Consider the following 26818-nt stretch of genomic DNA (forward strand, 5'->3'; position numbering starts at 1 on the left):
GACACCTAGAGCTGCTCTGGGCTAAGGCTCGGGTACCTCATCACACACCCCCTCTGCAGGCCACTTCCTCTGCACTATCTAGGATAAACAGAAGTGACAAAAAAGAAAACCCTCCAAGTCTTCCTTAGGTAACATATCCCTTCAACTTACTGACTCATTTGCAATTTTCTGTTCCACTTTTTGCCTAGCCTATATTATACACAGTCAACAAAGCAAGACAGAAACCCAACATTACTTAGTTTCTCTTTTTAGCTTCATGACGTCTATCTGCCAAGATGAACTTTCTAGAACATGACAGGCTGTCCGCCTCCCACAGCACCCCATGAAGTACTTTCTCCAAGAGAAGAGCATCACTCTATAACTTCAGTGCTTGCATTGGTTTCCTCTTTCTTTTTGACCCTGAAGCTAACACCATTCCCTCTGAGGATGAGAAACCACCCTTTTTTTCCCTTAATGTTAATAACATCCAAGTGTTTGCAGAAATACATCCTCCATCTACTCAGATCCACAAGAGCCATACCAACAGACCGGTACTCTCAGACTGTGCCCCATAACTCCACTGTGCTGCTCCTACAAGGCAGACAAACCTTAAAGCTACATCTTCTTTTACAAAAGTAGTAATTAGGTTTAAACTCTCTTGATCCCTGATTGCTCCTCGTAGGGAAAGGGAGAGAACAGGTCTCCGCCTGGTCAGATGGATGACTGAGCTACTTTCAGTTTGCACATACCACAAGAGCAGGTTTTTGAGTCACAGACTGAATGCTTTAATTTAAAATACTGTTAAAAAGCAAGTATCTAACACTCTAACCATCTCATTTTATTGAGCTAAATGCATTAGCAGTGCCTATCTGCACTCAGATATGCATTTCCTCTTCAAAAGCTACCTAATCCTTCCTAGGGGCCTTCACTGGCTGTTCTTCATACTGAGGTAACAAGAGACTCTGCAGTACAGGGGTCTGTATGAGTTCTGGAGTCCCTTTGTCTTCCACGCTCCCAAGATCTCTGAGCTATGTTCCTATATTCATGCATTTCAGTCTCACCTCCAGTACTTCCTTCAGTTCCTCAGATTTTGACCCTTATAACACAAACAACAAACCAGCCTCCTGAAGCAGCATTTTGGGGGTTACAGCGCTGAAGTCCTGCCCCCCGAGCCCTGCGGGGACTGAACAGTAACTCTGCCTTAGCGTGAGTTACCTGCCTGGCCCACCTCCGCTTCCTGCTGCTCGAGGACTGTCACCCGCTGACTCTCGTGGAATCATTTTTAAAAAAAAACACCTTGTCATGCAAAATCAGCCCAGAAGATACTCACATTCAGAATGAAAACCTAGTTTCTCCGCTGGCAAGCTACTTCTGTCGCTATTTTATTCTCCGGCTTGTGGCTGTTTCTAGTTCCGATGCCAGCCCTCACCCACGGGATACACACCCCGATGTGGGCTGCAGCCCCCACCAGAACCGCTCCTGCGCTAATTGCATGAACCAACCCCGACCTGCCGATACCGCGAACACGCAGCCAGCTCCCGGTTCCCGGCTGCCTTTACCCGTTAGTTTCCTTCCGCGGCCGCGCCGCCTCAGGGCGCTTCAGCCCCGCGGAGCTGCTGGCGCCGCTGCCCTTCCCCCGCCTGAAACCGCGTTTTAAGCCGGGTCAGAAACTTGTCAGGGAACAACCGCGCCGGCGCCAGGGCCGAGCCCGGCGGCAGCGCGGGCCGGGGGGCCGGGCTCCCCTCACGGGCCGGGCAGAGGCGCCGCCGCCGGCCGGGCCCTTCCCGGGAGGAACCGAACGGCCCCGCTCCCGCTTTGTTCAGCCCTGCCGCACCCCCGCCCGCGCCGGGCCGCCCTCCGGGAGTGCCGGAGCCGCCGCGGAGGCCGGTTGCGCGCCCAACAGCAGCGGGACCGCTCGGTCCGCGGGCGGCCGCCGCGGCAGGTGACAGCGGCGCCGCCCGAGCCCTCCCCGCCGCCCCGGCCCCGTCCCCCCGCGCCCCCGGGCCGAGCGGATACTCGCGGGTGCGGAAGGCCTCCTGCGTGTGGGGGATGACGAACCGCTCCCCCGGTTCCCCCGGCGGCAGCGGCTTGGCCAGCGGGAAGGGCTTGCGGCCCAGCAGCGGCGCCATGGCGGGACGAGGCGGGGTCCCGGCCGGAGCCGGCGGATCCGCGCGACGACCCCGGCGGCGGCGGCGGCGGGACCCGGGCGGGAGGATTGAAAAATGGCGGGAGATTCCCCTCCCCCTCCCGGGCGGGCGGCGGGCCGAGCCTCGCCGCGCGCACCCGAACCTGCCTCCCGCGCCGCAGGGCCCGCCCCCGCCGCCGCGGCCCCACGAGCCTACTGGCGGGCCGCCGGCATCGCCGGCTGCCGATTGGCTGGACGACCCCGCCAATCGCTCCGCCTCGCCCCGCCCGCCGGCGCAGCAAGCTGGCTTGCACCGCGCGCGAGGTGAGAGGTCGCGTTATGTAAGTGGTAGAAGGCGCGACTCCATTTTGTGTCCCCGTTATCCGCCCGCCCCCCGCCCCGCGGCGGCCAATCGGAGCGCGCCCCCGTCCCCCCGCCCATCCGGGTACCGCGGCGGGGCCGCGCGCCAGGCTTTGTCTTCCGCGCTCGGCGCGTGCCGCCCCCCGTCTCTTAAAGGGGCCGCGGCGCGCGGGGCATGGCGGGCGCGGCGGGGTGGCCGCCGCCCTTCGGGGAGCGCGGGCCCGGGGCCCGCCGGCTGTCCCGGCCCCCTCCGCGGGGAGGCGAAGCGGCGGCTCCGGCGGGGCGGGTGAGGAGGGAGGCGGCGGTCTCTGGGCGGCGCGGCCGGTGCCCGCGGTCCGTTGGTGCAGGCAGCGCTGTAGGGCGGCCGGAGCTCGTCTGCGCGGCCCTGGCACGCAGCGGCTCGGCCCGTGGTGACGGGCTGGGGAAGGCTCCGGTGCGCCGCGGGGCCGGCGCATAGGCTGTTTGTGGTGCCGAGGTGCGCGGCGAGCGCCGTGCCCGCTCCCACCGGGGCTCTGGGTAGGGTGAGGCGCTGCTCCTGGGAAAGGCAGAAAGTCGAGAGTTGTGCTTTTGTTTTTCTGTGGGGTTTTTTCTATATAAAAAACGGGATTTTTTGAGTTTTTACATCATCAGCGTTCACTAGGGATCCGCGGTGCAGCAGTTCCAGCGCTGCCAGCCGTAAGTCACCGCAGAAATCCAGGCCCAGCGGTGTTCCCGCTAACCCCTTCCTCAGCGGCTGGGAAAGCAGATCTGGGTGTTACAGGAGTATATTCGGGTGCTCCTGGACCGCTGCTGGTTGATGGCGCTGAGAAACGGCTCTGCCTTGTGTAGCCCTGCTGTGGCTGGTTCAGCATGGCAAGAAGCAGCTTTGGCAAACTTCAGCTGCCTGGGATAAATTCAACTCCCCAAACTACCCATAAAGTGAGGTACAGCCTTTGTATAACCCAGAGCGTAAATGTTACGTCCTCCCATTATGAATCTCCACTGAAAAAACATAAATGCATAAAATGCCAACACGAGTTACTGTTTTATCCCCAAGGCTTCATCTAAGCTGAAGAAAGGGGGTAGTAACAGCAAATGACCCTCCTCCACCCTGCCAGCCATCAGTACCTGCTCCCTGGGAATTCACTGGAGCTCCACCAGGCCCTGAAATGTGAAACCTTTGACCAAAAATCTTTCAGACTTGGGTTTGGCCACCTGACTAGCCAAGCCCCTCTCTCCTAAGCACACGGGGAGGACAGGGAAATGCATGAGATGTGAAGTGAGATGCTGCTTCACTGAAAGTTAATCAGGTTGTTTTGAAAAGTTGCCTGACTTTCAGAGTCGGGTATGTATGAATGATGAGGTAGGGCCTCACTCAATAGAATATGACAGTTTATGGGAGGGGGAATCAGGGTTCACGAGGTTTTGGCTTTAGAGAAGGACTTAATTCTGTTAATTTATCATACAGTGCACAAGGTTGGGAGAGGCTGTGAGTACAGAGAAGGGTCAGATACAGAGTGATTGCAGGGAATTTCATTCAGAAGAAACAGAACAATGCAGAGTACAAACTCATGTTCTGAAGGAACTTTTAAGCTGGAAGTTCCTTGGCTGAAGATGACTTGAGGAAGAAAGTCTGGGTGGCTTTGTAGGATGATGGTGTGACTAGGGGCCATTAACATGATGTGGCTGTGAAAAAGCCAAATACATAATGGTTGGAGTAGATGACCTTCAAGGTCTATTCCAACCCAGATGATTCTGTGATACGTGCTTGAGTTGTGTTGGATGCAGTATTTTCATGAGACAGCACGCATGCCACTGCTATTCCCATCTCTATTCCCTGGTCTCACTGCCAGGCCCACGAGCAATGAGGTCAGGCTGGAGTGGGTGCAGAGTGGTTCAGAGAGCAAGGAGCCAACCTGACGGGAGAAAACAAACAGTGGAGGTGGAAGTTTGCCAAATGTTGAAGCATTTAAGTATGGTCAGAGAATATGAAACTCCCTCCCTTGGTGACTCTATCCATTCATGTTTAAATCCAGAGATTACACCGTTGAACACTAAGCAGCTCCCCTGTGTAATTCAGCCACAATAATTCAACACTGTCCTGGGTCCCTGCACGGTTCCTCTTGCTGCAGTCACCTGCCAAGAACAGCAAGTGGGTGCTGCAGCCCTGGCTCCTGGCTGTGGCCTCTGCCTCAGCCCACTTCTGGGGGCTTCCGACCCGCTTTGCACGGCGGCTGCCTCTGCCACACCTACTCCCTCCGTGCCGGGTGGTGGTTTTGCCTCTGATGGGCGCTGTTCGGGTTTTCTCTCCGTGACTCGCTCCTGAGTGGCTGACAAGCATCCTGCCCGAGGAGGCTTCTGTGCAGAGTGAGAGGTGTTGTGGAGCTTTGAGCTGATCTGCAGAGAAGCCTGACAGCCCTGGGGGATTTCCCTGGAGACAGCTAACACTAACACTGCCAGTTGCTTTAAAAAAGCTGAAGCTGAACAGAGAGAAAATTAAGTGAATCCCAAGTCCTAAAATGAGCTTGTTCTTTTCCATTTATCCTAAACTACCCATATCTTTCAGAACAACAGGGGCATTCCATTCTTGCATGCTTTTTACTTCTGAAGTCTTTATTTCAAAGCAGGTTACTAGAAAGACAAGTTCTTTCCTCAGGAAGAGTGAGCAGATGTGACACACGGGGCAAACGCCTCGCTCAGCTGTGAGCAGATGCTCGCTCTCTTCAGGTGTAAAGGTAGGTCGATCGCTCAACAACAGTGAGAGTCATAGATCAGATGCACAGAGCATATCCACCTGCCTGTGCATCCATGCTGCCGGGGGGATGCACTTAACACTGGTTTTAAAATGTCAGCTTCATTATCTCTTCATTTTATCTAACATGCTGAGCCGGAGCTCCAATGTGTTCTCACTCCAGCAGCAAAAGGCTGGGGAGGTTGTTGGCCTGAAGAGATTTAGAGGAAGGTGTTTCTACACAGTTGCTGCTCTAAGATTGACTTTGATTCTGGTTTTCCTCTTTTGTTTGGTAGTGACCCTGCAAGTCTCCTGGGACTGAGTGCTGGTGACTACCGCTCTCAGCCTGCAAAGCCCAGTTTCTGATTGAAAGCTGGCTTCCATCTCAGCCAGTTTCTCTGTAGGTGAATGTTTATCTCCAATACTTCACATTCCAGCTGGCAGAAAATACCTGATAAATACACGTATCTATTCCAGGTATTTCCCTCTGTGTCCTGGCCCAGCCTGGAGCCTTGACTAACCCCACTGCAGACTTCCAGAGCACCTTCTGCTGGAGGGTGAGCTCTTTCCTCTGTGTGCAGAAATGGTGCTGTGCCCTGCAATGCACACTTTTCAAGTAGAAAAGGAAATGCAGTGTGCTGAAGAGCTGTGCCCTGCTGACTCAGAAACATCTCCTGGGTATGCATCAGTCTGTGTGCTCAGCCTCTTAGCTCAAGCAGTAAAGTTTACTGTGGGCCCATTTCCTTTCTGAGAGTAACTGCAACTTTCATAAGGCCATCAAGCCAAACAGGCGTCTATCCTATAGAAGATAGGACAACACTATGTTCTATACATCCGTACAATGTGCCTCAAGTGGTGGCATCTGTGTAGGGTTCAAGGAACAGATATTGCCTCAAACAAGCTATGGAACCCTTTTTTGGTGTTGTTATCATGTGTCTTAGAGCCTGTGACATGTTTTTTGCAGCTTGCACCTGGCTGTCTTGCTGCATTGCAAAGAGCCTTCCTGGTTTCTGTCACTAAGTTGTGCTTCTCCTGATCCTGCAGTGCCAGTTCCCCGCTTCTGTAGCCCAAATGAAGATACACCATTTCCTGGGTGTGCTCTGCTGGGTGTGCTTAGCAGGTGTTCTAGCTCCTCACGCTCCCAAAAGCTTTGAAATTGCTTTTTATTCCCATATGAAATCACACTGGTGGCTCTCCTGTATTTTTGCTGCACCCAGCGAAGTAACCTTGCTCAACCTCTTCACATCCCTGACGCCAAGGCACAAGCAGAGCTGGCTGTTGTTCTTTTTCCATATTTGAAGTACTTACCAAAACATCCATTTCTTTCAATTTTTTTCTTAGTAAAATAATTCTTAGTAATCAAGAATTTTCCTTTTCTGGTTGAAGTCCTTCCACATGCCTAGTCAAAGTGCTTTCCAAGTATACAAAACTCACACTGACCTCTAGGATGGTGTTTGATATCTCTGACTCTTCTCTTAGGACAAAGTCTCACTGTTACCGCAGCACAGAGAATCAGAACCTCCTACTTGTCCACAACCTCAGTCATTCCACTGCTGCTTCTAAAATCAGCTGTAGTGGCAGAAAACCTTTTGTATACCAGAACCAGGAGCCTGGTGCTCAGGGGAAATCCTGCCATATTGACACAGGGATATGGGAGCTGCTGCAGCTGCAGGTTTGCACACTACAGGTTCCAGGTCTCTGGATAACAGCAGACTCCACCACCTCACCTTCCCTCTTGCCTTCTCAGCCCCAAAATCCTTGATGCAGCGCTACTGCTCACGCTGCAGTACTGCTACAGGCAGCAATTTGCAGTGTTAGTCAAACGGAGCCCTGAAGAGCCCAGCACCCCCCACCCCCACCCCCCGCCCCGTTAATGATGGGATTCAGGCAGGCACTTCAAGGAAGAAGATCCCTGTCACCTGAATCCTATCCCTCCAAGGCAGCCTGTCAAAGTGAGTCAGTAGTATGGGGACTTGGGAGACCCATTGCTATTTATGAGCTTTTATAAATGATGTCACGTGCTTCCCAGCACAAAGGAAAGCCCGTGATAGCCAAGAAACCATTCCTACTGGTTTAATAGCTCTCAAGGGAGGACAGAAACGACACCCAGCACAGAGAATCTCTCAGCTGAAGGTATCTGGAGGCTCAGGTTCTCATGGAAATGATAATATCTCATTGCCCTGGGTCTGTTTAGCCCAGCATCATCTCTGTGATAGCTGCCCTGTGTCTCTCACAGAGATGATGCTGGGCTAAATAGACCCTTGATCTGATTTAATTCAACTGTTCTTATGTTTGAAGGGGCCAGGCAATGAATTGAGAAGGAAAGTGCCCTCTATTAGTAATATGTATACACACTCTGCCTTCAGGCTGTGCAAAAGACCCAGCAGGAGTGGTATTGGACTGTCTTCTCATGCCCCATCTTCCCTTCGCTTTCCTTGGTTACCCCCTCATTGATCCCATACACCCCTAGATGCATTGGGGTCTTCCAACACTTTCTATCCTTCTCCACACCTAGGTGCTTCTGCTTTAGCAGTTGTGATGATTGGAAAACAGCTTTCACAGTGGCTGTTTTCCCCTGTGACTGGCCAGGAGCAAAGATCTCCACCTCTGGATCCATCTTCCTCACACCCGCCTCCTCTGGCAAGCCCTGCTGGCTACTCTCTTTGCTCCTCTCCCAGGGCTGCTCAGAGAGGACACCCTGAAGCAGGGTCTGTACCAGCCTCCAGGTTTCTGCTTCCCTCCTGGGCTGCCTGATGATGTCCTCCAGGGCAGCAGGGACTTCACTTCCTTTAAGGCCTCTCACAGCTCAGCCTGCCTATCCTGGCAAGAGGCTTGGCACAGGAAGAAGGTGGGTTTGGAAATGTGAGCTGAGAAGATCCCATAGGCAAACCAAGGACCTAAAGTCTGAAGGTGAAGAAAAAGGCATCTTGTCCTCAGTGCAGACCTGGGCGTCTGTGGTGGGAAGCAGCTGTGCCCAGCTTGAAACAGCGTGGTCTGCCGAGGACTGGTGCCATTGAAATGGCACTGGGTTGCCATTCTTGGCCTGACAGAAGACAAAAGGTTTTTCTTTTTGGTCATGCACAGGAGGACCACGTGGGAAATGATGCACTGTGGTAGGTTCATGTTTCATGCAGAAGTGCCCCTAAACCCCTGCAAAATCCAAGAGCAGATCATAATGCACATAAAGACAGACCTGCATCTCCAGTTACTGAATCACAGAATCATCTCAGTTGGAAAAGCCCTTGAAGCTCCTCCAGTCCAACCATAAACCTCACCCTGACCGTTCCCAACTCCCCCAGATCCCTCAGCGCTGGCTCAGCCCGACTCTTCAACCCCTCCAGGGATCCCGGGGACTCCCCCCCTGCCCTGGGCAGCCCATTCCAACGCCCAACAGCCCCTTCTGCACAGAAATCCTTCCTCAGAGCCAGCCTGACCCTGCCCTGGGCAGCTTGAGGCTGTTACCTCAGTACTGCTTCAGCTTTTGCCTCTTTAACCTAGGAGTACTTCTCTGCCCTTTATGGCATTTTTACTTTAGCTTTTTTTTGGTGTGCCCTAAGTTGTGTTAGAAAGAAGGGAAGGAAGATCCATCCAACATGTGGATTTTGGCAGCGAGTGGGCTGCTGGCAGTCCCAACAGTCCTGTTCCCGGGGAGGACAGGGAAGACAATCCAGGATTTGGGACAAGGACAAGGCAAGCTGGCAGGGAGAGGTAGCAGGGCTCATGCAGAAGCATATTTAGGGTTGTCAGTGACTTGCACTATGGTTCTCCATTCCTGTGGACCCCAAGCAGGCTTGTTCTGGTGTCCTCCCTGAGTGACATCCCTGCACTGCTGATTTTCTGTTGCCAGAGGCTCAGGGATTTGGAAGGTGCTGACCCTTGCATGGCAGGAATTGTACTTTGCTACAACCCTGCCATAGCTAAAGCTTGACTGTGCTTGTGGAAAAAGGCAGGTTTTGTGCTGTTAGGTGCTATCACTTCTGAGGAGAGATGCCCTACAGCCCCCCAAGCTCACTGCATTTCCCTTCTTATTCCCAGACTTAGTGGTGCAGCTCCGTGCTGGCTGGAAGCAGCCAGCACCCATCACACACCGCGCAGCTCGGGCTGGAGCTTTTTCTGAGCTTTGGCATTTTTTTGTGGATGTGGTGAGGAGCTCCCCTGGCATATCCCCAGGAGGGCAGGGGAGTTTCTTCCCCAGCTCTTCTTTCTCCCTGACAGTCTTCAGCCTGACAGGGCTGGCCTGTACTGTTGATGCTCTGCAGTTTTGCAGCTGGTGCCATTAATCTGCAGGTCTCCGAGCTCTTGACAGCTATTGAGTTAATTAGAGTTTGCACGCTCCCTTTGGACTGAATGAACTAAAATCCATTTCAGTTTGATGGAGATCTCTTCAGTGGTGCTCACTTATAGCCTGGTTCTGAGGAACACAAAGGCCTTTCCCCATCACTTTAGCAGTGTGAAAGGACCCTAGAGTGTACGCAACTCACCACTAACTTCCCTGGGTGTAACACAGAGGATGATTAATCAGATATGTTACTGTTTTAAACTGCTGTGGGTACTCCCTCATGGAGTTTTCCCATCTCTTTTCTCATGTTGCGTGCCAAGGCCTCAGCTGTAACCCAAGATATCAGACGGTGTCAATTTTTTGTTCCTACAAATACATATAAGACAAAACTTTATCATTCCTTAAATATAAATATGCAGCTTTCATGTTTGACAAGTCTTCATGTCTCCATGGGAAATATATCTGTTGAGAAAAAGGAGCAGGACTTAGCTGATTTTGATATTTTCGTCGCTTCTCAAATCACTCCTGGTCCTCAGTGATCCCTTTTATGTATAAATTACATATTGTTTAAATCCTGAAGCTGTCCCAAAATGTGATTGAAGCTTATTAGGAAATATAATTTATTTCAATGTAAGTTAGAACATCTCGTAAGAGCCGTCCCAAGGCAAAGCTCAGGTTTCTGTCCCGTCTCCAGCTCCAGTCCACGCTGAAATCCACTTTTTGTCCATGTCACTCTCCCAGCCCCTCTCCCTCTGCTCCTTGGCCTTTTCCACTTGCTGTCTGAAGGGCACTCACATCACCCACCTGCACTGGGTGCTGTTTGCCCTGGGGAGTTTGGCACAAGTGGATGTACAAACTGTAACCAGCTCTGCTCCGAAGCGGCAGAACCAATGGTGTCATTCATTTCTGTAGCAGACATGAGAGTATCTGGATCTCGCACTTAATATGTACCAGATTATAGATGTAATTATCAGATTAATGTAATGCATTTACTGGATTGCTTTATTAGAAGAAGGATCACATCATTCCTGCTGGTGGAGTAATAAAAGCATTTAACTTCATAGGGCACTGTTTTGCTGATCGAGGATGCCAATTAAACTCAGACACCAGAGTGAAAAGAGTAGGTGTATTTTACAGTTAATAATTAATGGATATGACCAAGTAATAAAGAAAATAAGCAATAAGGAAAATACAGAACAGTACACTTAATTATTACTACATACAGTTAATTATAGAAAATAAGAATAAGCGAGGTAATGCACCTAATTATTACTACACGACAGGGAGAATAGTGATTCAGACAGATCCATCACCACTCGCACACTTTACCACCCCCCAGCCCCGCAGCGCTGGGCAGCCCCGGTTACACGAGGCTTTGCAGAGCCAGGCCTGGGCAGTGGGAAATCCTACGCGGTGCCTCCACCCGGAGCTGAGGCTTCCAAAGTCGCTGTGAGTGGGTCCAGCCTTATAGACCCAAAAATCAGCAAGCCAGAATAGCTGGAGCCTTTGTTTTGAGTGGAAAATTTCTGGTTTCATCCTCCTGTTGGATTCCACCCAAAGCCTGGCCAGGGCTTGGGGGGGAGAACCAAGGGACTTTCTAACAAGGCCAAACACTTGGGGTCTCAGCCTTGGGCAAGGCTAAACAAGGGCAGTTGGGTACATTCCCTCAGCATTTCATCCTCACTACTGATTGTATTTTGCCTAAGCTGCATCTGTCACTAGTGAGCATACATATTTCATTAATGGTCAGATACCAATGATAAACGCTAATGGTAATACAGATTTTACTAATTAGCAGATACTAATAATAGATAATGTTTGGTTGTGAGGTTCATCTAGAGGTCAACTTTTGTTTCGGGGCCTATTATTCAGGCCCTAACACTACAGGCATTATTTGTTTGAGGGGTTTTTAATCTTGGAAGCAGAGAGGTTTGTGCTTTGAGTATCCCTGTAACACAACAGTTAACACACAGAACAGAGTGTTTGTTGGCATACAGAAATCAGCTGTATTTTCCACAGCAATTTAATGATTGTTTAACAGGCAGGAGGTAATGGTAATACTGTAACGTAAGGATGAAGTTAATTAACAGAGCAAGAGTGCCTACCAATGGGTGCAGCCACAAATACATCCCTCTCTCTCCACGTGATGCAATGTATGGATCCAAAGGTACGCTTAGAGGAGAAGATATTTTCCTGATAACAGAAATCAGCTGCACTCTGGATGCTTCTTCCAAGGTGCTGGAGAGAGCTGAGGCGCATGGATGACTGCCAAGCTTCACCTGGCCATGGGTGCTGAGGAGCACAAAGCTCATCTCATACTATTTTCTTTTGCAAGTGCCATGTTGTCCAGCAAGAAATGACCTCACAGGGTTGCTTAACAGGAGAAGTGCAGTCACAGAGTGGGTATTTAACTGGCTTCTCTGACAGTCTGTATAGGGCTGCTAGACACAGTCTCTCTCTCTCTCCTTCCACTGCGTTGCTACGCTTGGTATCTTTAACCTGGCTTCTCCATTTGAATTAAATTTGGGCTTGTCCTTCCTACATGAAAAGGCACATTGGTGTCCTGCTGTGCTTGGCTTAGTCTCAGCCCAGTCACTTCCAAGTTTGTCCACTCAGTGAGAGCCTCCTTATCTGCTCCTGTGGTGCATCGTCTGCTTGGCTTTATCCCAACAAATGCCTCTCCTTGACCTTCATTTCCCAGGCAGTTCCTGTATCCTGCCATGGTGCTGCCCAAAACCGCCACTGCCCGTCCTGCCGGGTGTGTGGGCAGGGGCAGCACGCACCAGGCTGCCCAGCGTCCTGCTGTCATCCTACCTCACCAAGCAAACAGGGATGGTGGGGAGCACCTGCCTCTCCTAACTGATTCTCTGGGAGCACTGCCAATGCCTCCCTGGTTTTTCTATTCCAAGTAAATGTCTTCCCCTAATTTCTGCACACATATATAGACAATAAAATTAATGCTGAATTATCGAAAGCTTTATTATGGTCACACTTGTTTTTATTTACTGCTGCTACCAGAACAGAGATTTAATGCCATAAATCTAGTGGTGAGTTTAACGGCTGTTGAAGATTCCTATTACTTCTGTGAAGCACTACAGGAGTTATTTTCAAAGCACAGGGAGCTCACAGCCGGTGAAAAAGGATTGCATAGTGCTTCCCATAAAGCTTGGCTTCATAACATCATTTTGTCAGACCTTAAACTGTTTGGGCTGAAATTCCCCATAGCTTATGCCTGCTTCTCCGGGCTGCAGGGGAATATGGGGAGGAGAGGGAAAACTGGAGTGTAATTAAAAGAGAAGGGACTTGGGGGGACAGGTACAGACCTGGGGATCAGTACAGTTTGGGGAGGAGGTGTTTGGCCAAAAGGCAGAGGTGAGTGAGCAGGGTCCCACTGCGGGCTCAGACACTGTAGGGTCATATGAGGTGTCCAGCCCTGGGGAGTGACTGCTTGCAGGCTGGGGCCAGCAGCAAGAGGCCAGTGCTTGGGCAGGGAGTAGCCCCAGGGGAGCTGGAGGCAGGGCAGGGGGCTGAGGGAGGCAGGACCCCTGGAGAGGGAGGGGAGGGTGAGCAGCCTGTCCCCCTGCGTCCAGTGTGGGGCCATGTGCGTGTTCCTCCATGGCAAACTGTGGGCTCTGGGGCAACAGTGACCCTCTGGCATCAGTGCAGGACCATCCGGTGAAGGTCTGCTTTCACCCATTCATTTTTCAGGCTGGGAAAGAGTGTAAAAGAAACTGCACCAAAGGTGCCATGAGATGGTGAAGGGTGTTCAGACCCAGCTGGCTCTCCAGGGCCCCCCAGTACACGATGTCCTAAGTTCTGCATTAGAGCAAAAATATGTTACTCTGTGGTGGGAACTGCGCTCTGCTTAGTGCATGGGTTAAACAACACTGATCATAGAATTGACCCATGAGCTGGTACTGCAGCTATTTTTGAAGTACCCTGTGCTGGGTCTGAGAGTGGCGGGGTTTGGTAGTGGGGGAGACGGCTACGGTGGTGGCCCCTGTGAGAAGCCTCTTGAAGCTCCCCCAGCTCCAAGTCAGACCCGCCTCTGGCCAAGGCCGAGACAACCGGCAACAGTGTCTGTGCCTCTCTGAGAACGTAGTTAAGAAGGGGAAGCTGAGAGGGAGTTGGGACTGGTGAGGAGGAGTTACACGAAGGGCACCTCTGTGAACAGTGAGGTCGGTGGGAGGAAGGGGGAGAGGTGCCAGTGCAGAGCCCCCCCTGCCACCCATGGGGGTCACCAGAGGAGCAGAGATCCACCTGCAGCCTGGGGAGGACCCCCGGGTCTCTCTGGGAAGGTGAAGCCCCCGCTGTTGTGGTTTGGCCCTGGGAGGACTGCAACATGCAGGGATGACCCACGCTGGAGCAGTGTGGGAATGGCTGTGGGCTGTGGGGAGGACTCATGATGGAGAAAGTTGATGGAGGACTGTCTGCCATGAGAGGGGAACCAGGTGGAGAAGGGGGAAGAATGCAGCAGAGTGCTTCCCCCATCCCCTGCCCCTGCCCCTCTGGGAGAGGAGGTGGAGATATCGGGACAAAGCTGAGTTGGAAGAAGGGAGGGGTGGGGGGAGGTGTTTTTGAGATGTGGTAATACTTCTCACTGCCCCACTCTGTCTGTTAAGTGGCGGTGGTGTTAGTGTTTTGAATTAAAGTGGTATTCTTCTTTCTTCCACTAATGAGCCTGTCTTTGGCCCATGACCATAACGGGTGAGTCACCCCTCCCTGTCCTTATCTCAATTTCTGAGCCTTTTGCTTAATTTTTTTCCCTTCCCAGCCCTGGGGGGAAGGGATGAGTAACGGCTGCATGGGGCTCAGCTGACTTCTGGGCCTACACCACATACCCAAAAGTTCGGTTTTTCTTCATGGGCAGTACCTGCCATCACAGCAGCTTCTCAGCCATGTGGCCTCTGAGTTATTCCAGAATTATTTTCTGGGGCTGTTGCACACCAAGTTTCCCAGCTGCCCAGGAGATGGCAGTCCTACATTTGGACAATGTGTGTAACTGGTCCCCAGGCGGCACCAGAGATTTCCTGAAGAGCAGTTTGAGGCTTGCAGGGAAACCCAAGTCATAGGCTGAATGTTTGGTTCTGTTGCAGAAGGAGAAGGCTACATCTGCAGGGCCTGATGGTCTGTCCTACTCTGTGAGATACCAGAACGGGGGTAGTGAGCCATCAGCAATGAGGACAGCCTGTGCTCAGCAGGCAGGTGTTCCTGGGTACATCTTAATGGTGCAAACCTTAGCAATGGGACGGTGTAACTGTCAAGGAGTTGTCACCAGAGATGACCTGGAGATCCATACAGCTTCATCTCCTCTGGGTTTGAAGGCTTTAATCACAGCCAGATGAAAGCATCCTTGAGAGGACTGAGCCCACTGTAATGGAGCCTGACCACTGGCTGCCTCTTCCCAAGTGGAGCCATGGCTGGTGCCTTTAGCATTCAGTCAGGGAGTGCGTGATGGGAACCATCATTACTGCTAACCCTTGCCCCTACCAGGAGCCCCATCTGTCCCCCTGGTCCCTGATTACAGCCCTCAGCTGCTGTCATCCTTCCCCTCGGTCCCCATCCTCCGTCTCCTCCACTGGCATCCCCAAGCTACTCTGCCTGGGGCTCTCTATCCTCTTTCCAACCCTCTCTCCACCTCCCATCCCACCTCATTCACCTTTTTTGCCCTTTGATCTGTGGGGGGTGACATTCTCAGTGGGGCAGTTTTCTGCTCAAAGGAGGAACAGCAGAACTGAGCGAGGGACACAGTGGCTGGAAGGGTGCTAGGAGACATGCTGGGTGCACAGCCCTTCCCAGAGATAACCTGCAACAATTTGGGATCTAATTCTGGGTTACTGCAAACTTTTCTTTGCCAATACAGATCAGGAGGCACTTAAAATGACTTTTACACTTGGGATGATGGCAAGTGATCTGTTTGCTAGGCAAAACGTTGAACCCATCAAGGAAATCCACCACTGAACCCACCTCAGTTCTCTCTCAGCCAGGGACAGACAACAAATACCTCAGTCAATGCCAGCTCTATAGGCACAGGCCGATGTGCCTCACCTCCCCGGGGTCTGTCCTGGGCTGCAGCTTCTAAATTCTTCTTCCCTTTATTGTTCTCCGAGAGTCATCAGTGTTGGTGTTAGTGATGTGGTGCCGCACAGCACCTGCAAAGAGATTTCAGATTGCAAATACTCTGCAAATAGAGCTTCTAAATCTGGAGACAGCTGGGCCCAAAGAGGGTCAACCAAAAAGAGCATCTTCTCATATGAGAAGATCCCTGTCATAAGAAACCAGCTGGAGAAGGTCTGACCTTCAGAGCAAAAAAGCAAACCTCGAGATTATTTTTAGGGTGGAAACAGAACTTTGTAGTGGAAAGTGCTGTCACAATGCTCTGCTCAGCACTCCAAAAAATGGTGGCTGCAGTCATGTTGCAGAGCCATAAACTCCTTTGGGAAATGAAGCCTCTTCATCCCTTTTCTCTTAAAAATCACATAAGCAATTCTAAAAATCCCCCTATTGAAATTCTGTTCTTTAGTAGATGCTTTGTTGTCTTTATTCTTTAAACTCTGCAAATGTTTATGGTTATATAATACTGCACTGAAGTTGTCAGTTATTTCTGGGTCACTTTTTTACTTAAGGATGGAAAACTTTGTTGTTCTTCAAACTTTTGCAACCCCAAGAGGTTTTTTTCAAACATTTCTTTGAATGTAGAAGACCAGTGTCTTTACATCACAGGTGCCAGATGCCATCTCAGTATGAACAAGGAAATAAATCCATGTACAAATACACACCCAAAAACCTCAAACTGGATGCTGTAGAAAACCTTTTTAGCATGAAATATTCACATTAGTTAGGGAGATAATTTGTTATCTTGTGATTCTTTTGCAAACTTAGGATGAGAAGGCAGCCTGCTCTCCTGACTGGCCAGTTCTTCCTTTGATGCCTGTCTCAGGCTGAAGGCTATTTAAGAAGCACTGGCACTTAAAAAGGCTGTTTTAAAGTTGAAAGATGTACATATAGGAAATAGAAGTGTTTGGACTCCTTTGAAACAGCCCTCCATTCCTGTTAAACCCTGGTGGAACTAAGGGGATTTATCTGAGAAAATGAGTTGAATACGGGGAGGAGATAAAGCTGTGTCTCTAGGGATGTTCTCAGATTTTCCCTCTTCAGAGACAAAAGCAGATTTATACGTCTGGTACATGCTTGTTTGGAGAGCGAGTCTGAGGAGCTGGTGACCCAGAGGAGCAAGGAGCTGGCCACTGGTGGGAGAGGTGACACGTGGGTCTCGCCGTGCTGGCCGTGCTGCTGGTGTGGCTCACGGACGGGCGGTGCAGCGGCTCGCGCCCTGGCTTGCCTGGCCTGGGGACGACGCCTGGGGAGATGCCACACTGGTGATGTTCCTGGCAGCTTCCAAACAGACGCTTTGACTTGAAGGCATTTGACCTGTTGGTTTGCAAAGCCCTTTGGGTCACTGATTCCCTCCCTCGATCGACCTTTAATTATAGAGGATCCCTGGGCACAGCGTCCCGCTGATCTTTGGCTGTTCTTGGCATCTGCACTTGAAAGCTATTTCCTTTTGTGTTCCCACACCTTGAGCAACGATGTTCCTCAGTAAGCTTCCCCATCCCTCCCGTGACTATTCAGAGCCCCAGTTACCCCATCCTGCTCCTCCAGGCTGGCGGCAGCACCACGGCCCTGTGGCAGCAAGGCTGGTGCACACTCTGCTGTCACCACTTTTCTGGGTGACTGCAGCTTGGCCTGAGGACCCCAGCCCAGCTCGGAGCTGGGGAGCGCCTCCCAGCTGGAGCCCTCTGTGCTTGCACAGAAACTGCAGGCTGCAGCAGAAAGCCTGGCTGGGCTGAGTCTTGGTCTTGCAAATGGATGTTGCACCTTGCTGAAACAGGGGTTTGATGGAATGAGATGCATGCACAGGAGTAAGGGGGAGTGCAAGGACCTGTTGGCTCTGCTGATGGAAAGTCCTTTCCTTGCCTCGGTGCAGGGCTTTGCTTAACTGTGCACTGGTGTAAAATGGGGCGTCTTTCTCTCATTCATTCTTCGGCTAAACATAATCAGAGGACATTGGGGTCCTTCTGGGACCCCTTGGCCTGTTATCCCCCAGGGCACAAGCAGCTGAGGTTGCTGTGGGTTTCCTTCAGAAGGACATTTCAATCCTTTTCCGTGAGTCTCCTTTTTCTCCTCCTTTCTCCTGCTCTGTAAGGAAGAGTTTTGGTTTGGGGGAGGATTCATGGACTAACAGAAGTCAACTCTGTCCCAAGTGCTCCAAAGTCAGAACAAGCCTGAGTTATGATCCTAAATGCCACTTTGGCCTTGTGGAGCATGATGTGCTTCTCCCCTCAACCCAGGTAGCTGTCAGGAACCAAAATCAGGGCTTGCCCTGTACCCCAGTGCCTGTTGGACCACACAATGCCAGACTCAGTGCCAGCTCCCTGAGTATCATGCAGGCAGGAGCCACCATAAATAAAGTGTGACCCGAGAGCAGGACACAGCCCCTGGGGGGTGGCCAAGGCTGCCACTGCGCTGTCTCCACCGATGCTCCCCAGAGGGTAACATGGGCTCCCGTGTTGCTTTGCATTCAGAGCTGCAGACAGCCGATGGCCTTGTGTCTCTCGGATAAAAAGGAGAGAGCTGATTAATTCTGGAGCTAGAAGAGCCACAAAGAGGGGACTTCAGGGGAGATTTGTTAGCAGTGGCCCAGATACATCAAACTGTCTCCTGCATAAAGCAATATCCCATTAGTGCTCCTCTTTGTGCAACACAGCTTACGTTACTTATCCTATTAAATGACTGACACTGCTTTGATACGTTCCAAGGAGAATGTTAAACTTCCTGTCAATTTTCCCTGACTGACCTCAGTCAGTCACCTCTAACGGAGATGGCCACCTGCCTGGTGGTGAGGTGACATCTGTGTCCCTGCCAGGCAGACAGGAACCTGGTAGGGTGGGCAGAGCAGCACCTGATGAGCTCACAGGGGTCCAACTGTGGGAAAACCCTGACCCTGTCATGTGCTATGGGTCACACAGGGCTGCCAGGGGCTGTCCCCAAACAGCACCAGCATCACTGACCTTCTTCCAGTGTGGCAGTGAGCACTGCCCGGCTCCTGGCTCATAGCACACATGATGAGTGCAGATCTCATGGAGACACCTACAGATGCTCTTTCTCTTTGCTGCTCATGACAAGGTATCCTCCAGGTGTGCCAGTGTTGTTCCTCCTTTTCTGGAGTTAATCCAGCTGGACTCTCCATTTTTTTCAATGTCAGCAAGCTGTTGAATTACAGAATCACAGAATCATCTAGGTTGGAAAAGACCTTGAAGATCATCTAGTCCAACCATTAATTGGACCAAAAGGCTCCAGCTTTACTCCATACCTGCAAGCCTGGAACATGTTTTTGGTCTGATGGTCTCGCTCAAACAGGATGGGCTGCTGGCAACCTTCCCTCTGAACAGGCATGTGCTGGAGGCAGCACTGTCCCTCCTGCCAAAGTGCCAGTCCTCAGGTGCTGTTTTGAGGGACGCTGCAGTAGATGGCCACCCCAGACACAAATATACATACTTCTATATTTTCAGTCACCGTTTCACTGTCATCAGAGCCAGTAATGCCATCCCCGTTACTGGATTTCAGTAGCTCCTGAGCCGAGGGCTCAAGGCTGGGCAGACACACCACAGAAGTGTGCAATGGCCAAACCCCACGCAGTAGCTCAACCCCAACCCTGCTGAATTCCTGACCAGGAAACATCTGCTCACAGCTGAGTGTTGCCAAGGGAAAATCCTGCCTTAGGGTCAGCTGTAGCTGTGGGTGCACCCTGCAGGTGCTGGGGCCTCTTTTGTATCCATGCAGACAAGAAGGGAGCTGTGGCCACCTCTGCACCTGGAGGTGGCCTTTGCACTTGACCACAGCACCTTTCCTCCCCAAAGGTGTCTTTGAGAAGCAGTCCTCTCCCCTATCTTTGCTAATCCCTAGTTGGTAAGAACTTGCTCTGGCCTAAAGGAAGGATTTTTAATAGGCTGGGGTGTGGGTGGGGAAGCTCCTCCATGTGCACTGTTTCCATGGCTGGGGAACTGAGAGGAGCCAGGAGACACCCATCCTAGAGCCAAGTCACACAGCTCTCACTGTAGCACTCAGCATTGGCCAAGGGGAGACAATGCCAAGCTTCTGTTTAATCAGTTTTCCCTTTTCAGGGAATCTTGGTGACCACAGCTAATGGACACAGTGCCTTCTCCTGCATTGGTGTCTGTGCCCCTGCTGAGGAATTGCTTCAGGTCCCCCAGGAGCCAGAGCCTCTCCCAGGACACCCACCACCTCCTGCCACTGCAAGACTATGGGGCTGGAACAGGCGCTGCTGAAACCATCCCATGGCAAGGGCCAGCCTGGAGGGGACCTGCAGGGTCCTGAAATGTGGGAACAAGGACAGGGCGGTAACTGCTGCAGCTGAGGCCTGGCTGAGCCCTACTGTAGCCAAATTATTAGGACAGGGTAGAAAGAAAAGTCACTTTGCCTAATATCTAGGAAGGTATCATGAGACAAGTAGCCTTTACCTCAAAATATTTCCCATCTATGGGCAGAGGGAAGAGAATGCTGTAATCGAGTGTTGTAGCGCTATTAAGCAAATGATGTTCAGCTGAAGTGATAAAACCTGGCATCCACATCCCTGTGGGGCTGCACAGACCATGAGTGCATATGAAAATTCACTGGCTCGAAAGTAAAAGGGTATTAGAAGTGCCTTTTTGGAGGATGGCTCCAGCATGATATGAAGACATCTGTACCATCTTATTTCTTCCATCCCTGGGTTTGGAATACAAAGGATTTGTATGGAGAGCTGAATTTTACTGATAACACTGGCAAACTCAAATGTCCTTGTGTTTTGTCCCTGTGAACCTCTCTCCCTGCAGTGACCTTTTCCATCCTGTGCCGAGGGGCGAGGGCCACGAATCCAGCCAAGGGCATGGCTTGTCCCCTGTGCAGGTGTTGAGGACACCGGGGAAGTACCAAAACTCAGCACAATTGTCATATGTGGATATGAATAGGGAGGAAAAGGGATATAGTTAGAGGATTTGACTAACATTTTTAATTCTAACTCCAGTAGAATTCCCCTTGAACAGCTCTTGTCACACTCAGTCCTGTCTAACACTACCTTTCACAAGCCATGTTCAAACCTGACTCTGCTAAAGGCTTCCCATGGTATCTGTCTACACACTGTGAACTCACGTTTTCTCTGAGGTCTTGCAGTACTTGCAGCGCAGAAAGTGATGATGAGATCAGCAATGACTTGCCCTACCTGCAAGGTGGCTCCTGACAATCCCACCCATTCCCGAGGCTGAAATTCCATGGACGCAGAGTCCACACGGCAGGCCAGGGACTCTCCTTCCCCATCAGGGAAGATCAAGTGTTAATTTTTCACAGTGGTTTAAATGAATGGCACAGAGGTACCACCACAAAAGCACTTAATCTCGTTCTTGGCTTGCTAATCGGTTCATCTGTGGCAAATCCAGGTTTTGGAAGATGGAAAAAAGTAAGAGCAGCATGCCCCCGCCCCTGAGCCCGCTGTGGCTGTTTGCAGGAGTGGGCTCCCCGGTTTCAGCTCAGCGTCGGCTGGAGGCAGCAGATGGCATTGCTGCACGACGTATCTGCTGCTCGCCAGCAGCCGTGAAGCCACTCGGAGGATTATATTTCTTGGTCCATATTTTCTAGCCATTAAATCTCTCCTTTTAAAGCAATTTCTTTCTCAATGACAGGTTTACACACTGCTCCAGTGCTTATGTGTACCTGTTTTCCTTTTCACTCCTGCCAGTGTGTCTTGAGAGCATTTTTAGGAAATCTGGATGTTGTGGGTAGGTGACATATGGTTATATTGTACCTGCCGTGTCTCACGTTGTTCTTTGGGCTCACAGAGGAGCAAAAGACATGCTCTGAAGAGGAGAGAGGGGCTACCTGGGTGGGAAAGATGCCATGCTGGGCTCCCAGGGGAGTGAGCCACCAGCCCTGGAGGTCCCTTGGCCACAGACAGCCATGGGGAAGGGGCTCTGCCTGCTGACAACTGTGAGATGTTTCTGTCTCATGGTTCAGACCAGGAGCACCTTGCACAAGGTCTCTCTGCCCATTCCTGTCCCCAGCTGCCACTGGGACTGCAGGGTCGGGTTTTCTGCCACATGGGTGCCAGCTGGCTCTGGGTGGCATCTCCTGATCACCTGCAGAGCACCACAGTCACAGCCTGGAGGGGTGGGATGTGCGGCAGGAGCCTTGTTCACACCATGAGGCTTAAACCATAAACTGCATGGGACAGTGCAGAGGCTAGTGGTGACCTTGGATTTTTAGTAGGGGAAGATACCAGTGGCCTCCTGGTTTAATGGCCAGATACAACTCTGGGATTTCTGTACAGAAGCAGAAAGTCCATGCAGGGTGGAAGAGAAAGGCTGGAAGTGTCCCAGCCTTTGTTGACCATCTTTCTTTGTACATGGCAGGTTTTAATGAACAGCACATTTCAGAGCACCGTCACTGGCAGGGGTCAGGAAGATCCTTTTCACTTACTCCATCCCCTCTGCATGAAGATTTGGGGTCAGGAGGCAGTTTCCCGGGTCAGGTGGTTGTTACTGGCTTGCTCTGTTCAGCACCACATGTTACCCCAGGCACTGGCTGCTCTGGAGGGATGCAGGAGAGCATCAGCCTCCTCCTGCTCACTCTGCCCCACATCAGCAGTCTGTCACCTTGACAGCCTTACTTACACTGATGTGGGGATGGTCCCTGCTCGGGTGAACTCTTCAGGGCTAAGCAGTGCCTGCGTGGGTCCCAACAACAGGGTGAGAAGGGGGGCATGGTCAGGCACTGGCTTGGTCTTGCATGGGTGAAGTGCGAAGGCTTGGACAATAGCCCCAAGCCAGAGTTGACCTATAGATGAATCCTGAATATGTTTTATAACTAATAACCATTGTACTAATAGGTATTATACTAAGTTATAACAAATCACCTATTCTGATGTAAAAGGTGGAGGTATTGAAGCCTGAGCAACAGGCCCCGAGCCAAAGCTGCTAACTTAGTATGTAGTCACTAACAGAATAGGTATGGTCATTAATGAAAGATGTAACTTAAGTATCATATCCTCTTTACTGGTGGTGGATGTAATGAAAACATGTCTATCCTGAATGTATCTCTCTTCTTCTCTATGTAGGGGTAAGTTAACAAAGCGATGAAGCCAGCTGTCCGGCCTTGGGACAGACGTGTGGCCTTGTTTTAAAAAGAACAGAAATAAATGAGATAAGGAGGGAAACTCCCTGAGCTTCTCCCCTGAGCCCTGGCCAGGGTCTGGGGGAATCTAATGAGAGAGTGAAACCAGATGTTCTGCTCAAAACAAAGGCTCCAGCTCTTCTGGCTTGCTGATTTTTGGGTCTATAAGGCTGGACCTGCTCACAGCAACTCTGGAAGCCTCAGCTCCGGGTGGAGGCACCGCGTGGGATTTCCCACTGCCCAGGCCAGGCTCTGCAAACCCTCGTGTAACCGGGGCTGCCCAGCGCTGCGGGGCTGGGGGGTGGTAAAGTGTGCGAGTGGTGATGGATCTTTCTTAAACACTGTTCTCTTCCTCAGGTAGTAATGATTTGATGCATTACCCTGTATTTTCCTAATTTTAAGTGCAGTATTCTGTCTTACTGTTTTGGGGTTTTTTTTATTATTTAGTTATTTTGAGAAAAATACACCTACTCTTTTCACTCTGGTATCTGAGTTTAATTGATATCCCTAATAAGCAGAACAATGAAAAGGGGAAAGCAAAATCTTTGTAACAGGTCTGGATGGAAGCAAATGGAAGTGGATCAGCCGGTGTGTTATCCCCAGGAGGCAGGGGCCACCCTTTTGCTGCTCAAAATCCTGGAAAACCTCAAATTCCCCAGCAATGTTGGAGGAAAGAATGAGTGAGCTGGAGCTCCTGCATGGGCACAGACAGCGGCAGGGGCAGAGCAAACTGGCCAAGTGGCAAAAGGAAAGGATGATGGTCAGAGGGAAGTTCATCACACTTGTGCAAAACCAAAAGCAAATACAGCAGGAAGGCCCAGGCTTCTGAATCAGGGTTCAGCAAGCAGTAAAGTGTTCATAAACAGCGCTTTTTGGTATCTTCACTTGCAGGCATTGAAGCCACTGAAACCAAAGAGGAGGAGGAGGTTCCTCCATCAGTGAAGTGGGAACCCAAGGCCCCTTTCTCCTGGTGAACATGGAGATAGAGTTTATCAGCTATTACAAGAATTTCTTTCTTGCCCATATTTGGATGATACGGTATTATAGAATCATAGGATTATTCAGGTTGGAAAAGACTTTTAAGATCATTGAGTCCAACCATAAACCTAACACTGTCAAGCCCACCACTAAACCATGTCCTAAGTGTCACATCTACACATCTTTTAAGATCTTCCAGGGATGATGACTCCACCACTTCCCTGGGCAGCCTGTTCCAGTGATTGACAACCCTTTTGGTGAAGAAATTTTTCATAATATCCAATCTAAACCTCACCTGGTGCAACATGAGGCCATTTCCTCTTGTCCTATCGCTTCTTACATGGGAAAAGAGAGCAACACCCACCTCACTACAACCTCCTTTCAGGGAGTTGCAGAGGGCCAGGAGGTCTCCCCTCAGCCTCCTCTTCTCCAGACTGAACCCCCCCAGTTCCCTCAGCCGCTCCCCAGCAGACCTGTGCTCCAGACCCTGCCCCAGCTCCGTTGCCCTTCTCTGAACATGCTCCAGCACCTCAGTGTCTTTCTTGTAGTGAGGGGCCAAAACTGAACACAGTATTTGAGGTGTGGCCTCATGAGTGCCGGGGGGACAACCACTTCCCTGTCCCTGCTGGCCACACCGTTTCTGATACAAGCCAGGATGCCATTGGCCTTCTTGGCCACCTGAGCACACTGCTGGCTCACGTTCAGCCAGCTGGCAATCCACAGCCCCAGGTCCTTTTCCACTGGGCAGCTTTCCAGCCACTCTGCCCCAAGTCTGTAGCATTGCATGGGGTTGTTGTGACCGAAGTGCAGGACCCGGGTCACAACAGCCTGAGCTGTTGTATCTCATACAGTCGCCTCAGCCCATCGCTCCAGCCTGTCTGGATCCCTCTGTAGACCCTCCCCACCCTCGAGCAGATCAACACTCCCACCCAACTTGGTGTCATCTGCAAACTGACTGAGGGTGCACTTGATCCCCTTGTCCAGATCCTTGATAAAGATACTAAACAGAACTGGCCTCAGTACTGAGCCCTGGGGAACCCCACTCGTGACCCGTCGCCAACTGGATTTAACTCCATTCACAAGACTCTGGGCCTGGCCATCCAGCCATTTTTTTACCCTACAAAGAGCAGTCCCATCCAAGCCATGAGCAGCCAGCTTCTGCAGGAAATGCTGTGGGAAATTATGTCAAAGGCTTTACTAAAGCCCAGGTAAACAACATCCACAACCTTTTCCTCATCCACGTATTAGATCTTTGAGTCTTCCTGAGACATTAATATTTGCTTTACACAAACTTAATCCTGGTTTATAATGCTGGAAACAGGCACTGAAAGTGACATGTTCATTGCAGTAAAACTTTATGTGTGTGCACAGGCACATGACAGCCTAGATACTAGTGTTTTCTTTACTCAGGATGTGCTTTGAGATTTCTTCTGGGAAAAGGGAACAGCACTCGCACCTCACAGCTGGGAGACAAACATTTCCCATCTTGCAGATGTTGCAGAGGCCAATAAGGAAAAAGTCAAGGAGGGGGAAGTAGAAATATCTGCTTAGGAACAAATGTCCATAAACCCCATGGAGAACAGCTTGCTAGTAGGATGAAGGGGCTCTTCAATAAGCCCATGCCGACACGAGGGCGTCCCTGCAGTGGTGGGAGCTGCCTTTTGCCTGCTCACTGCCCAAGGCTGCCCCTGCTCCAGGCCTGTGCCCTAGGAGGTCCGGGGAGGCTGTGGCTGCTGGGGAGGTGATTTTATCAGCATTAGGGCAGCTCCACACTGCCACGAAACCACTTCAGCCTCATCTGTGTGGGTTCTGCTGTCAGGAGGTGTGGGGAGGTCTGCAAGTGCGGGTCCACCCCAGTAGTGATCGATGGTGCCAGGTCCACGGTGTCTGTTCAGTGCTCTGAAAGAGCATTGTCTGCTTGGTGATACCCCACTGCACCGGAGAAACTCCTGACTTCTCAGACAGGACTCCTCTGAGCTCAGCATGGCTTTGTGGCCATCCCAGTGGCTGCAGTTCTGGCTGACTTGGGGCATTGATACAGACCTGTCATGAAAAAGAAATGCTGGGAATGGGATAACATCCCATCCCTCCCACCGTAAAGGTGCAGGCATCACATCTCTGCATAAATGAGTTATGAGAGAAAAAGGTTTTGAAACATCATGTAACAGGCAGAGTACATTGGGGGGGAAAAAAATCTCATACTTTCTCGATTCACTTATGAACTGTTTTGGAAATCCCGTCTACCTCCCTGTTTTCTCTGTTCCAATGGCTGAGCTGCAAGTTAGTGCCCAAGAGTAACTCTGGAAGTATCTTGGGGTAACCTGGACTACTCTGTGCAAGCAACACAACTTGTGTTTCACCTTCACAGTCATCTCAGCCTTGATGAGGAAAGCCCCTTCTGTCCTGAAACTCTTGCTCTCTCAGTGGATGAGATTTTTGCAGTTGCTGATATTATCCAGTCATTTTTCAAATGTCTGGAAACTGCTTTTTTCAGTGTTTTTTTGGAATCATAGCTCAAAGCTCTCTTGGGTGAAAGATGTCATCCGTCACCAGACGTTGTACTGCAGATAGCTGGAGCTTCGCACAGTGATGGTTGGTGGCACGTGCCTGCCCTGTGCAGGGGACATGCTGTGAACCACACAATTTGTGCACTCAGCTGGAAGAGGCAGGAGATTTTCCCATCAGCAGATGCTCCCTAGAGTGATACCTGCTTTCATCTGAGACTCAGACAGAAATAGTCTCACATTTGAACTGGTCCAGTCCCTTTAGGTTTGTTCCTGACATCAGCCCTGGACAGGACAGTCTGGATGTTGTCACCATCTGCTTCATGCCTCTGACCGCTATTGATCCACGCAGTGTGTCTGCTCCAGAAGAAAGCAGGGACATCCCTGGGGTCTTCCATGGTGCTGGTTTGCTGCACCCAGCTCCTGTCCACCTTGGCAGGGATCTGGCAGGAGGGACCCCAGACCCTGCTCAGCTGTGTGATGAGCAGGACTGCATCTCCAGGGTTGTGCCCTGCGGAGGTGGCAGGAGGGAGCTCAGCAAATGTCTCCAAACACCCGTTGATGACATATCCAGGAAAAGCCCTGCCTGACACATGGAAGCACGCAGACGCCTTTGGCGCTCCTGGGCTGTATTTGCTCAGGTTCTGATAAGGGCTCTT

General features: G+C 51.1%; 2 protein-coding genes across 3 annotated transcripts in view; one reads left to right on the plus strand and one right to left on the minus strand.

Annotated features, from left to right (window-relative positions):
* The window catches only part of BAZ1B (bromodomain adjacent to zinc finger domain 1B), a 50160-nt gene extending 47943 nt beyond the window's left edge, over positions 1-2217 (minus strand). The window contains exon 1 of one of the 2 annotated variants that reach the window (XM_074923301.1): positions 1996-2217. In XM_074923301.1, coding sequence (XP_074779402.1) covers positions 1996-2108 — 113 coding nt within the window. In that variant the 5' untranslated portion in view covers positions 2109-2217. Of the gene's footprint in view, positions 1-1309; positions 1518-1995 lie in introns of those variants that run through there. The other variant, XM_074923303.1, reaches the window with a different exon arrangement.
* LOC141968496 (uncharacterized) overlaps positions 2107-26818 on the plus strand; it is a 28483-nt gene continuing 3771 nt past the window's right edge. Inside the window, exon 1 of the mRNA XM_074923248.1 lies at positions 2107-2428. Coding sequence (XP_074779349.1) covers positions 2107-2428 — 322 coding nt within the window. The remainder of the gene's footprint in view (positions 2429-26818) is intronic.

The sequence above is a fragment of the Athene noctua genome, chromosome 19 (genome assembly GCF_965140245.1).
Source record: "Athene noctua chromosome 19, bAthNoc1.hap1.1, whole genome shotgun sequence".
Lineage (NCBI taxonomy): Eukaryota > Metazoa > Chordata > Aves > Strigiformes > Strigidae > Athene > Athene noctua.